Genomic DNA, 14065 nt, shown 5'->3' with positions numbered 1-14065 from the left:
CTATAACCGGTTTCACGATTAACCGGTTAGTCTGTGAGGTATCATCTTGGAGAATAACAGCAAGAGTAGGAATGGAATAGCCATTTCGCCCTGCTCACGAATGAAATACGAGAATGAGAAAGATATCGATCGGTATTTGGTATTGGTATGGATCCGGACATGTCATCTGTGTTGCACATTAAACGTGTCGTGTAGTCTATTCCGATAGAGAGTGATCTAGACGTCGTATAATATCGTACTGTAAGACCACCAGTCGGATGCATTTCGCACCATGTGTAATAACTATGACGACGAGCAAGGTGTGGCAGCACGAATATCTAAGTTACCACTTCCGGTCGGTCGGTTGATCGACGATCATTCGCATTCGTACGGTACGTACGGTATTGCAGATCCACTTACATCATACTTTCAATTTCAGAGATGATCGCCACACTATGATTATATATACATATCCCTGGCATGTGATCCTGAACTACTGTACTGGACTACGCTGTATCCTTATGCGAGGATAAGCTAGAGCTGCATGGTAGGAAGAGAAACGCCCCTTACGGGCGTTTACGGGAATCAACCTGTCATCTGGAATGGTGCTGCTACAGGTATCACTCCGATCCGGAGAATCTACGTTCAAAGACAACTTTTGCTATTTTAGCCTACGCCTACAGAACACACTCGCACTACCATGCATGCGTTGTGGCGTCGGCGTTGGCGTTGGCGCCATGCCTCATTGGAGGTCGTACGACCTTTTCTGCTCTCCTGTCTGTCTATCCGTTTTTTGCTTCTGTGGATGACGATCCAATCAACTTGCCTCCGAGGGGTACGTATACGGTGCAATATGAGACATCATGGCATGTGGGGGTGATCTGCACTTTATGCACTGATACTGCGGCAGGAAGATACCTCACGCCGACGTGAAGACGGACGAGGTAAGCCACTTGGTAGATACAGTATGGTTGTGCAGACGAAATAGGTTACTTCAAGCTCAGGCCAATGCGTACAATGGACGTAATGACGCTACATCGCATTACTTGTACCGCAGATCTCATTGTACAAGACGTCGGCATGGGATGTCGAGCTGAGATCTGATCTTTAATGGCTCGTTACACTTGTATATAGTATATCCTGAGTGTTATACACGAGACATGAATACCCCGAAGATCTCTATTCGACATACGACGTACAGCGTACGTAGTAGCAGGACTTTTGAGTTTAGGCGATCACTGGATGAGACTACAGTAAACCAAATTAGTCTGACCGTACCGTACCGTACCGTGCCGTGCCGGATCCCGAACCCTCTGGTCGATCCTCTGATTGTTGAGACAAAGAATAAGTCAGGGAATTGGCGAACCATCTGTATTCAAATACTATATCCGCCGAAAGGCTAGATTCTACATACCGACGTCAAACCCAGATCATAGTTGAGCCGGAACATCATGAATGAAGTATCGGTAGACTGGGATATACCGTTTATAACAGTCTACAGGAGAAATCGGTTGCATGCTGAGGTCAAGGAGATACCGTATTCCATAAGTTGATCCATCCATCTTATCCAATTCAATTCAGTTCAGTACGTCGTACGTTCATATTGGGTTTCAACCCAACTGATCAGGTCATGCCATGCCAGTATTACATTGTGGATAACTCTTGTACCCATGCATACATGTGAGCTTTTTCATACACGCACACGCACTCGCACTCACCCGGAATAACTTCGAACGCCATTCCGTACTATGGCTTTGGCTTTCACGTTCCCTACGTAGGTAATGTAAATGCAGGACGCCCCAGCATGATTGTCGTACGCGGACCTCTCAGGATGCAAGGATGAATCACGGCATTTGAAGCATACGGATAAGTCAAGTGTGAGCATCTCAACTTACCGATTATGGTATAACTTACCGTAACATGCCATCGATCGAAAGGCTAAGTAAGGGTTCCTGAACCTGAACCTGAACCTGATTGTCTCAATTACGTGCCGTTGAAAGAGTCGATCATCTCTATTCTTTTCTTTTCCGGTTTTTCACAGCACGAGGACATATGTAAGATATATGACTGCAAGATGCATTATTAATTAACCAAATCACATTCCACGGGCCCTGTTCGTCCTCTCCTGTAGCTTTTTGACAATCTTCATAGTATCATCTGTTGTGCACCCTTACGAAAACGACCATATCAATCTCAATCTCGACGACCTCTCCAGCCATTGATCCCATATCACTACACTCCCGCATCAACAGTGCCCACTCATATATATTCACTCATTAAACCACCGATCTCGTCAAACAAGTAGTACTAGAAGTCCACTACTTATCATCATCACCATCACATTCACTCACTCAAGCATCATGGGAATCTTCTCCAGGAAATCTCGTCAAAACACCTCCTCATCCCTTATTGCCCCTTCAGTCGACTCCAACTCCATCGCCTCTTCTTCCAACCCCAACAGTCCTTACATCAGTACGTCATCTACCTTCCACAGCCACGGGAGATCCACCCCTTCATCACTCTCTCCCAACCTCACCACCGCCGGATCTCCAAGCCTCAATGCACAGGTGATTAAATTGAGAGTGGCCATTGATCCTATGCCCTTTGCGGGACATAATGAAGATGCCAAGAATGTTTTTTGTGTCACAGTCAGTCCTGATGAGGGGGTTGCAGCGCTGAGGAGGGAGATAGCTAGGACTGTGGGACATGGGTCGATGAGCTTGTTCAAGGTGGGTTATCTTGCTGTATCCTGCTTTTCCTCGGATGCTGGCGGTATTCTCACCGGTTTTCATGGCTTCACACTGCATGATTCGGAAAGCTGATCCCGTAAACACGTAGGTGTCAATCCCACAACAAGCTTTCCTCCAGTCCAAAGCGTATACCGAGCGATTCGGCCGGCCGGTCCATCTCCTCTCGCAGTTCCCAGCGTTCAACTTGGACGATCCCACTCAACTTGAACTGAGTCTGGGCCCAAATCAGAATGTCGTCTCGGGAGGAGAGCTCAAGATCAAACATTGGTTCCCTGATTTCTTGAACGGATACAATCCTCTGGACATCATTTCGATCGTAGCTAGACCAGTGATGGGTATGCCAATTAGTGAGTTCGATATCACTCTTCCTTTCGTCACGTAGTATATGTCGAAGCTGACGTACCATTTCAAACGATGTGATCAGATCACGTCCCCCTAACCCTTCGAGCATACTTTGCCCAACCACCCCAACCATCCTCTTCATCTTCTGCTGGCCCCTCTTCTTCATGTCTCCGTTCCCTCCCTCCACCGATCGTAGTCGACATCAACCCGTATATCACGGTCGACGAGCTGAAAAGTGAATTACTCCGATCAGCAGGCAAAGATGGCAGCCTGTACAAATCGGTGGTACTCTGGCAAATAGCAATGACAGAGAGCGAGATGAACGTGATAGATGAATTGGGACGCCTCAAAAACGGGAAGATGCCCTGGCCCTATCCTCCAGGGGCTATGGAACCTATCCCCATGACTGATGGGAATCTACCTGTATCGCTCTTCTTCCCCAAATCGGCACCCAATGGAGATATGTTGAATCTGTCGGTATGGCTTAACCCCTCTGCTCTCACCTCCAATTCATCATCCAGTTCGAGTGGATCGCTGGCAAGGGAGATCCCACATTTCAGGTATCCTATGACCAACCTTACTCGACCTGCTAGTACGCATTGCGTCTCGCCTACCACCGGACATGAATCCTTGGCTCCCGTTACGGAATTACCTCCAAGTGTCTATTCTGCCATGTCGAGCGCCACGTTGAAAGTCAAGAAAAGCAGAGTAAGACCAAACACCGCCCCCGCCGCTACGACCCCATCAGCGTCAGAATCAGGATCCGTATCTACGCCAACACCTGGACCTGGTCCAGCTCCAAGATCATTCGGAGCAGGATCGACCAAACCCCCTCCTGCAAGTTCCATTAGGACCCGAACACAAACTTCAACTACCAATCGTACGGTCTCTCAAACTGAAACACAAGTACCAAAGGGATTAGGCATAGTGACTACGCCCCTGTTGGACCGAACAAGTTTCTCAAGTACCGTCTCGACCGAGACTGACGCTTCTGTACCTTCCCTTAATTATTCGGAGGTATCGCTGGACACACCCACTATAACCAATGTCAAGACTCCCTCAGACGAGAAGGCGGAGTGGTTGCAGCCCTTGTCCCCTCGGCAGGACGCGCTGGGGCTGAAGAAGAGCGGGAGCGTGAGTGGGAAAGGGAGTTTGAGGGATAGGTTGAGGAAGGTTTTGTGAGATTGGACAATGACATTGATTGTGTTTCTGATGAGTATGTTTGTATGTAATTATGTACAGTACGCTGTGACGTGCCTGTGCAAAATGTTTATGATGGGTTGCATTATGCATTGAATGCATCGCTTCGCTTGTGTTTCGGGTCTGATTGCACAGTGCAGTGGTAGATGAAACTCTTCCGAGTGTGTCAAGGGGTACAGATTGTCTGCGAAAACCAAGTTCCTGCTCGAGCGTCAATCTGTGTGCGTTAGGGTATGTGTGGCAAATTGGTCTATGGCTGTTGAGAATGATCCATGCGTTTCCTTTGTTGTGTTTCTACAGTATACGTCCATTTCCCTGATTCGATTATTTCCCTTTGATGCGATCAATCAACTAGACTCGACAACCAGAGTACTAGAGCGGGAGGATGCGATCAATGTGTGTGCTACCGTGTATATAGCTGCGTGTGTAACTTGTTACTTGTTTACACTGTTTACTCTCAGTCTTGTTGTCAAGGTAAACTCTTATCCTTCTACGGTGGGAAGTGGAAATTGCCATGGTGTACCTTTAGATATCTGTGGGATATGGATATGCGATTTATTCCTTTGATAGCATCAATCTTTCATAACCCCCTTGTCCCATCTTGACTTATTCCATTCACACTCTTTTCTCATATCGTTTACTAACACCATCATACACGCTCATTACTCATTAATTCACTCGATTTGGCTGGTGCTGTTGGATCGTCAACGTGGTGCTGCTCTTGCTCATCATCACAGCCTATACCATTTGTTATAATCACCTAACAGACATCACTCATTCATTATCGATATCTCCACAACCTAGCATCAAATTTAACCCAAAACATCTTACATCATACTATAGTATATTCAAACAATAGAAGAGGGAAAAAAGCGAAAACGCCAAACTGGATATCATAGTGAAAGAGAGGAGAGAGAGGTTATTTGCAGGACAGGAAGATGAACACCTTCATCTCAGCCAGGTCAGTGGAATGTACAGTCGTGCTGAACAGGGAAAATATGCAAGGAAAGGAAGGGAATAGACGACACAACGGGTGATAGGTCATGTCTATCGATGGGCAGAGAAAAAGGGGGATATGACCTGTGGAGTGTAGATGAGAGCAATTGCTGAGATCATCCTTCTCCCTATAGCTCGCCGTTATTCGAATACAGACCTTGTAAAGCATGTAACACCTCGACAGGATTCCAGAGCGGATCCGACTTCACAGGAAGGGATTATAATGGGACTGAAAGTGGTATGATCACTCAGACGGGGGAAACCACTGTCCAATTCAATTGTACAGGTGTGTCGAACTTCTTTTAGAACGGTATGGTTTGATACTTATCAGGAGTAATTGTCAGGTTCCGGTATATCATTCGATATCTCATATAGTCAACCTTCAGATTCCTCTTTCACCCCCTCCTTGATAGTCAATGGATCTTCACCTGATACGTCTAAAGGAATACGGGCCAATGGAACTTCAATATCAAACTTACCATTGGGGAGACATACGTTCGAACTTACCTTTAGCCGTAATTCTAGCTCTAGCTCGTCCTCCCAGGAGGAATGGGTAAGAGTGAATGGAGCGAACTGTAATATAGGATATCAGATGAACAACAACCAAACGATCACGGATGTTATAGATGATACGGCGTGGAGGGATTGGAAAGTGTATTTGACACCTGGGTGGAATATGCTGGAAGCAGAGGGAGTGTCAAATTATATTGATTTGGTGAGATTAAATTCATCCTCGCTTCTTTCCCTTATACTGCTATACGCGGACTGTAGATAATAGATAATCTGTTTTCGAGATAAGGGTGTTTGCTGAATTTAGGTTTCGCCAATAGGACCAATACCAAGCTGAATTACCAAATTCCTCAAGAGACTACAACGGCTCGATATCATGGACTGAACAGGTAAACGCAGCGAACGAAATCCATTTTCAAGGCTCGGCGGTTTGGGTGCATGGGATAATAGGGGATGAAGCTGGGTGAGCAGACCTTCGCCAAATGAATAATCAAATAAGGTTTTGACTGATATCCCATCGCTGCTGATAGAACGTTCGAAGTCGTTCTTGATAACATCACTCAAGGAGTTTATAACGCTTCTGGCGGTCCCAGGATGTCAGTCGCTCTGTTTCCTGCGATCAAGAGATGATGGGCTGATTCTTGCTGATTAGATACAACTCGATATTGTATCATACCTCCGATCTTGCCGATACGAGCCACTCGATCCTCCTTCGAAATCTAGAACAAGGTAAACGACTAAGTTTCGATCGATTAGTATCGATGTCGGGATTGTGGGTATCACTTCTAAGTCCTACATTGTTACTAAAGAAGTGCGGTCATCGCAAGCTGATCGTAATATGATCTGTAGAACACGAGTGGCGAACTACTCATCGACGCCACTGCCCACTTCATCTTCCGCCCCCTCATCATCTGTCTCACAAGTTGAAGTGTCCTCCTTTTACCCTACTCCGACAGGTCACAATTCCCAGCAGGAGAATATCCCCACCTCGCTCTCGGGAGGAGCTATTGCCGGTATCGTCATTGCCGCTTCTATCGTTATAGCGGCATTCTTGATCACCTGGATTTTCGCCTTCTTGAGGAAAAGACAGGATCAGAAGAAGAATGAGCAGATCGAGTCGGACGGTGAGAGAGATCAGCGAGAGAAATCTCAGACTACTGTCAGTCCACCGAATTACCCCTGCTTACGTTGTCAAAACACGGAGTTGGTCAGCTGATGATCGTCCTATAGTTCTTCCGTTTCTCCTCTCGAGCACCCTCACCAACTCCAGGACACCCCTTCCACCCTCTCCCTTCGCCCAAGCATCCCCAGCCCCAGGCTAAACCACTGGTAGCCCAACAACAAAGCCAGCATCCCATCCCCACTCCCCGAAAGCCCACCACCTCGAGACTATTCAATTTCTCTTCTCCTACACCTTCCCTCCGATCGTTCATCCAGAATCATACCACCTCGTCGATGGTTTCAGAGAAAGACGGCAGGGGAACATCGTTCTTAAAATTGAATAATAACAGGTTCAGTAGATCGAAAAACCATCAGAGGAATGATAGTACCGCCGGATCAGAGATTCTGACTCCTCAAGGACAAGTCTACCCGGGAGTTACGAAGAAGAGTATAGCAGGGCTGAATATAGGTAATCCACAAGCACTCCAGGTCCAGCGAGATGATTCGCAAGATTACCTTCCATCCCTGGCATCTCACACTAGAGAAGTCCCCGTTCCAAAATCAGCTCCTGGACCAGTACCTACACCGATGATATTTGAAGAACAATCTACACCTCGGAAAGCGCCATTGCCACCTACCACACAAGGGGAATACGATAATCCCCCGTCGCTTCCGGTCAGGTCCGACTCTATCGCCTCGTCCTCTACTGGTGGTCGGAGAGAGACGATCTCCCCCTTAGTAGCAGCCCTATCAGGAATGACTTCCTCTCCCTTAGCTGAGTTGTCCAGATCGGCCTCTAAGAAATTGACCTCTCCCCTCTCAGGGGCAGGAGGTATATTCGCAAGACGTAAAGCTACCAACGATGACCACGATAGAAATAGAAATTTCAATGCCGATTCTCAAAATACAAAGCGAGAGAGCAAATTCGGAGCAGGATCAATCAAAACTGCCAAAACGGAGTTTGAAGATGGAGATGGAGAGACAGAAGGTGGAGAAGGGATATTAACGATGTATGCGAATTTCCCCCCTGGACCGCCTTCTCAGCGGAATACGGCATTTGATTATTCCCCGAGAGGATACGATGAGGAGGAGGGGGCGGGGCAGGATAATATATCGGGAGTGGGTGTTGCGCTGGGTAGCCCGATGCAGGATAATAATTTTCAGTGGGAGGGGAATGCTAGGAGTCAGCCTTTAAAAGATGAGGAGTTGTTCAAGCCTCCTACAAGGAGGTTTTTGGGATTGGGTGGTGAGTTTTCCCTTTTTCCTCTTACTTTAATATTGGTATGATACTCACGAATACGTGTTCGTTGCCTGATATCGCAGACCGCCCGAAATCTGGAGTATCGAATAAATCGGGAAAGACCGTTTCGTCTGTTGGGTCGGGTTGGAGGTATATGTGATCATCACGCCAGGTGTTCTTCTCGTCAGTTATATGTAGTTAGTAGGTCTGCCCGGTCAATTGTCTATATACGAGTATCAATTATATATTAGGGAAGGTATTTGGTTGATATTATAAACATAAGTTATGTCAGTTTAAGAATATTCTATACTTCTGACCTTTTACGATTTTTTGCGCTTTGAATAGCACGATTCAAATTACAGGTACGAGTCAGTGTGGTGAATGACAGAAAAGGAAGAAACGCAAATGGACAATATATATCTAAAGTTGATATAATCCATGACATCTTTTCATTCATGCATCTCTTATCGTATCTAAGAGCTCTGACAGTTGTATTGGTGAGAGATGATCAAAGGTGATTTGTGATAATGGTATCGCAATGGTTTCGGTGAATACTGGAACGCTATTCCTTCATGTTGTGCTCTACTCAATCATAGATGCGTCGAGACCCTGATGAAGGGAAAACCAACGAGAATTGTCAGCTGTCGCACCCGTCTCCCCGTAAGTGTGTCGCCAACTCACCAAACCATTCAAGAACATATTGACATTTCGTAATTTCATCTCAGCCCTTGCTGGTGAGACTGTAGGGTGTCTCGAGGATTGGACGGTGTGTAGGATCTACAGGTTGACAAGTAGAAAATCAGTTTTAGATTCGCGAGAGCTTCTGCGCAGCGAAAGCGTCTCCCATTTGCCAGAGGTAAAAGAATCGCTTCGATAGACAGGGGCCCGTCTGAAATCTGAAACCCTAAAGAGCAAGAGTACCAACTCACCTTCTCCCTAAGCGCACCAACCAAATTCGTCTGATCCTCCTCCGCCGCATTCACTGCCAAAACAGCAACGAAGCCCCACACCTCCGCTTCTCGCCTTTCCATCTCTTGGCCCTCTCTGTCAGAGACAGCATCGCCTCCTATCAGGTATGCTCCTGGGCCGAACGCAGCTTTCTGAGCCACGGACGAGGGGAATAGGTCGTTCAGGTGAGGGAGGAGGACATGGAGGAAGTAGGTGAATGTCTTGGACCTATAGATAGCATAAGGGATCAGTCAAACTTGTCGAGGTAGATGGTGCCAGTGATTTGATTGGATGTTTACGCCAACTTACCATTGCTCAAGTTCTGCTGGGTCGACTTGCTGGTTCTGCTGAGAGTTCATAGGATCTGGTGTAGGTGATCTGATGAGACTTTGAGCTTTTGATAATAACGCAGTGTAAAGTGCGACACCGGGCTAATGTACATCATCCATCAATATCAGCTACTGCCGCACTCATAAGTGAGGTTGTAGGTCGGCTCAGCTGACTCACTCTAGTCGCAGCGACTCTCCAAACTTCTGACCTCTGCGCGGAGATAGCCAACATCCCCGCAACCAACCCAAGACCACAACGATTGATGATCATATCCACACCGGGAATGACGAACTGAAGGAAACTATCCGTCTCTGCTTCTCTCTTTGCTCGATCTAGCCTATCCGCCTTGGTGAGCAGGGAGGCATCTGCGACTGGTGGTGGAGGTGCTCTGACTACCACGTCAAGTTGAGTGTAGGTTGCTATCAGGAGTGAGAGCAGGGTGATACTTTGGGTATGAGGGAGATGACGAAGTAATCGAGGGAAGAGTTTTTGGCCTTTGATGGGGTTGACTAGTGAGATGAATGGGTGGGGGTTACTATGTTCATTATGGGAGTGAGCTGATTTGTTTAGGTCGAAGAAACGAGCGTTTGGCAGCTCACCTGATATCAAGTGGTTCCATAACCATCAACCTTCTCCAGATGATATCCACCTTAGCTTGACATTTAGCATGCCAGATTTCGATCTCCTCCATCGCTGTAGGTGGTGGTGCTTCTCTTCTCATCTGCTCAAGCTCGAGTATAGCATCGTATAGTTCTTCAAGGGCAAACATGACTTGTTTCTTGGTCAAAGCGGCACGATGAACACCGGTCTGTTGGTTGAGCTGAGAAGCAGGTCTGTTTTCAGGTTTGTTACTTGTCGGAATGGCAAGTACGGGTCTAGGTGCAGCTGCGTTTCCTCGAGTTACTCGTCCAAGCGCGCCTTGCAAGGCAGCTACGAACGTATATATTAGCTTACTATCCAATCAGATTAAAGTCTTGGAAAATCGAGCTGACCTGTATTAGCGACTTTCTGATGTTGAGCTCTATTCTCTACCAACTTCTTCACCTGAGTCGAAAGTTTTGTCATAGTATTTTGACCCATTTTGCCGAACCTATTTCCGACTGGACCACCCACACCTAACCCCATACCTGCTCCTACCTGAACTACGGTCGGTCCATCACCCTGTCCCTCAGCTATCATCCTACTTCTCTTCAAGGCTGAGAACACCTGGGCATAGAAATCCGAAGTGTAAGGATCGGCAGTTGCAAGTTGCGAAAGCTGTATACGAGTGATGAAATCTTTGTCCGAAGATCCCATCAGATTGTTGTATTTACCCATCGACTGGATCTTGGCCGTTATTCTCTTATGCAGCTCTTCCATCCTGGCGAGTTCCTCAGGCGATGGTCGAGGAGGCTGAGGTTGACCTTGACCTTCCTGCATTTGACCAGCTGGGAAAGCAGGTGTGGGTTGGCCAGGCACAGCAGCGGGACCTTTACCGAGCTCGGGGAACATACTATCCAACAGAGCTTGTTGAGAAGCGTATCCCGATCCTGCTAGACCTGGAACTTGAGTCGGTGTCGCTTCTCTGGGAGGAGCGGGTTGTTGGGGAGTAGCTTGACGAGGAGGCTCGATCTGCTCCATCATCTGTTTCTCTATCTCTTCGAGGGAAAGTACCTTCTGTTGAGTTGGTGCAGCGGTAGAGGTGGAGGGCATAGCCATTTGAGCCATTTCCGCTTCGATTTCTTCGAGGGATTTGATGTGACCTGGAGCAGGAGGTTGGGAAGAGTAAGAAGCGGAAGGCGGAGGGGTAGGTTTCGTCACTGTACACCATCGTAAGCTTGCTATCGTGTCACTTCGTCTCTTTGAACAAAGCTTACTGGAGCTGGGAGCAGTACCCCATGCTGGACTGGATACCGCTGGTTTGTTCCATAGATTCTCGACTGAACCTGATTGAGCTGTCGAAGCCTTGGGTCTGGAAGGGGCTTTGGCAGAGGTAGTTTCTATGAGATCCATTCTGTCAGCTATCGGGTGAGGAGACATTATTTATCGCGTAGCTCACTCTTTGCAGTAGGTCTGGACGAGTAGAAGTCATCTTCTGAGAATGCGAAAGGGTCCGAGACGGGTTTGGGTTTATATCTCGATTGAGTTGAGGCTATCTTCCCCTTTGTTGTAGGCGCAGGAGCAGGTTGGGAAGAGAATTGGAAGTTGTTGCCTAGAATTCGAAACAATCAGTATCACTCCCGTATGAAGAAACTGAACTTGTAGTGAAGTAGGAAAGGGGTGACTCACTTATTTCACCCATATCACCACCAAAAGTCTCATCATTCAAATCATCACCACCTTCCAACAACCCTCCACCACCCATACCTCCCTCACCCCAAGTATACACCGCCAGATCTTCTTCCTCCCCTGCACCACCCAGAGCGAACGTCTCATCTACATTGGAAGCTTGGAATCCTGAGAACTGCTGTCTACCCCCTTGAGCTCCTGAGTTACCTCTCCCGGGAAGAGAGGTATCGAAGCCGAAGAAGCCTGACATGGGATTTTATCGTGTGTTCTTGCGGCTGGATCAAGGGATGTCGTATGGTCGCTGTCGGTACAGAATGGGCTGTTGGATTTATACGAGCTGAGGGTTCGCAGACGAAGGGGTATACTATCCAAGCGACAGCGTAAGCAATACAAAGCCAGATTCACGGTCGATGCTCCTATCGATATCGATGACTTTGGGACGAGCATCAATTCATGAGCGTCATTCACCTAACCTGGTGCCACAGCATATATCACCGAGTATAACTCCGAAGATCACCTTGCATCCCCTGGTGGAGGTTGTCCTCCTCCTTGAGCCAGGTCGGAGAGCTTGTGAACGATGCTTGTTACGATGATATATGCATGTATACTACTGATCTATCGACCAGCCAAGTAACGGTAGCCATCAAGATGCTGATCAAGACTTCCTACCGAGATGTACCTACAAAGGCGAACGGACGAGCGGGAACGATCCGAATCTACTTGATCGAACCCCACCTCCCTGACTACCCGCAAGCCAAGTTCCCAGGATGTGAGCTGTCCCTTTTGACCAAACCCACGACCGAAGCTGACAGATCGCGATAGGTGTGGTCTTCTCTGAGATCTATCAAGTCACAGGTCCAGTGGAAAGGTAAGCTATGCAGATCCGGAATGACGAATCATAGTGAAGCCGAGCTTACAAGATATCGTAGATTCGCAGGCAATATCGCAAGTGAGGGATATATAGTCGCGTTGCCTTCATCGTTCCACGAGTTCGAGGGTCCAGAGGCTATACCTTACGATACGGAGGGAACGGACAGGGGAAACAAGTACAAGGTTCGCACATCTTCAGTTACCATGTGTTGGCCATCCCATAGCACTAGCTGATAAACGAGATATAGATTGAGAAGACAGTAGAAGGATACGACGAAGATGCTACGCTCTCTGTCGACTTGTTGAGCTCTTTGGAGAACTGTACAGGGAGGATAGCTTCTACTGGGATGTGTCTGGGTGGTCATTTGGTATGTAACGCTTTGCTCCAATCTGCATAACAAACCAATAGCTGATGTCATGTACCATTCAGGCATTACGAGTGAGCTAGCAATCCCCATTTCGTCTACATACCTAGCTCATACGCGATACGTACAGTGTGCATTTGATCCTAGAGTCTTAGCTACATTCTGCTACTTCGCTACCGAGTAAGTTGATTCCCATCTCTTGTATCCAGCCTTTCGTGAAGACGGCTGATCTTTGTTGCTCGTTAGTGTCCATTCAGCAACCCTCGGTAAAGGCAAATCCGACGACACACTAATTAAGATCCGTAAAGGAGACTTATCAGGAAAGGGCGAAGTGACCATGGTGTTTGGCAAACAGGTAAGTCGTTCAGCTGGAACATGCACAGTATGTTGCACTCCAAGCTGATGGAACGGTTCAGGATACACACGTTGATCGAAATGGAAGATCCCTTATTCGAGACACTTTGGATGAAGCTGGTGTACCATTTACTGTAAGCTCGAAATCGACGACACGTCAGAACTTCGTAAGCTTTTAAAGTGCTCATTTTTGTCATCGTCAGTTCCTCGAAGTCCAAGCTCAACACGCTTTCATCCGAGATGAGTCCTCCAAGGGACGATGGGATGCGGCTCTGACAAGAAGCCTGTTCAGTATGATGATGGAGTTGTTCAATAGGACCGTAGCTAGGGATTTGGGTGCGAAGGTTGGGGGTGGTGCAAAGCTTGAACATGTCTGCTAAGGTTCAGTACTGGGTATTATTGATATGTGACTTGGACGATTGACTGTTGGATTTACCATACGAGCCAGCCCAACAGTTAGGTGGTCGATGTACATATCATGCAGCCAGCAGATTTAGGATACTCGCTTGACAGCACACAGCTGGATGATCCGCTAATTGAGTGAGTAAAGGTTTACCGGTTTAACCGGGCTTTGACCTTGGATCTGCATCCGATGAAATTACGTTGCAACCCATACGAATACTCACTCATTCGATCCAATCTAGAATTATTCGCTACGTATATATACCATAGCTTCGTGTGGTAGTCAAAGGGGCTCACAGCGGTTCTATCACCCCCTCATCGGCTCCTCACTCTGTGAATATCATCTCTTT

At 47.3% G+C, this 14065-nt stretch overlaps 4 protein-coding genes across 4 annotated transcripts; 3 read left to right on the top strand and 1 right to left on the bottom strand.

The window, feature by feature from the left end:
• Positions 1 to 2339: 2339 nt before the first annotated feature.
• On the top strand, positions 2340 to 4253 carry I302_102853 (uncharacterized protein; the record flags this gene model as incomplete). The annotated part of the gene is made up of 3 exons (XM_019188222.1): positions 2340 to 2708; positions 2818 to 3076; positions 3154 to 4253. The coding sequence occupies 3 exons, from the start codon at positions 2340 to 2342 to the stop codon at positions 4251 to 4253; spliced, it is 1728 nt and encodes a 575-aa protein (XP_019051100.1).
• Positions 4254 to 5209: 956 nt separating this feature from the next.
• On the top strand, positions 5210 to 8338 carry I302_102852 (uncharacterized protein; the record flags this gene model as incomplete). The annotated part of the gene is made up of 9 exons (XM_019188221.1): positions 5210 to 5232; positions 5402 to 5553; positions 5612 to 5982; positions 6098 to 6240; positions 6308 to 6373; positions 6430 to 6549; positions 6627 to 6936; positions 7008 to 8184; positions 8262 to 8338. 9 exons carry the CDS (start codon positions 5210 to 5212, stop codon positions 8336 to 8338), a joined length of 2439 nt encoding a protein of 812 aa, XP_019051099.1.
• A 422-nt stretch (positions 8339 to 8760) lies between these two features.
• On the bottom strand, positions 8761 to 11974 carry I302_102851 (uncharacterized protein; the record flags this gene model as incomplete). The annotated part of the gene is made up of 10 exons (XM_019188220.1): positions 8761 to 8787; positions 8860 to 8955; positions 9108 to 9354; positions 9436 to 9557; positions 9634 to 9991; positions 10056 to 10386; positions 10449 to 11255; positions 11313 to 11435; positions 11495 to 11647; positions 11725 to 11974. 10 exons carry the CDS (start codon positions 11972 to 11974, stop codon positions 8761 to 8763), a joined length of 2514 nt encoding a protein of 837 aa, XP_019051098.1.
• Positions 11975 to 12372: 398 nt separating this feature from the next.
• I302_102850 (uncharacterized protein) lies at positions 12373 to 13693 on the top strand (the record flags this gene model as incomplete). The annotated part of the gene is made up of 8 exons (XM_065869574.1): positions 12373 to 12493; positions 12547 to 12592; positions 12654 to 12777; positions 12843 to 12966; positions 13025 to 13139; positions 13206 to 13314; positions 13376 to 13447; positions 13517 to 13693. 8 exons carry the CDS (start codon positions 12373 to 12375, stop codon positions 13691 to 13693), a joined length of 888 nt encoding a protein of 295 aa, XP_065725646.1.
• Positions 13694 to 14065: the final 372 nt, after the last annotated feature.

The sequence above is a fragment of the Kwoniella bestiolae genome, chromosome 1 (genome assembly GCF_000512585.2).
Source record: "Kwoniella bestiolae CBS 10118 chromosome 1, complete sequence".
Taxonomy (NCBI): Eukaryota; Fungi; Basidiomycota; class Tremellomycetes; order Tremellales; family Cryptococcaceae; genus Kwoniella; species Kwoniella bestiolae.
Note: the sequence above shows the minus strand (reverse complement) of the source record. Positions and strands in the feature narration are given on the sequence as shown.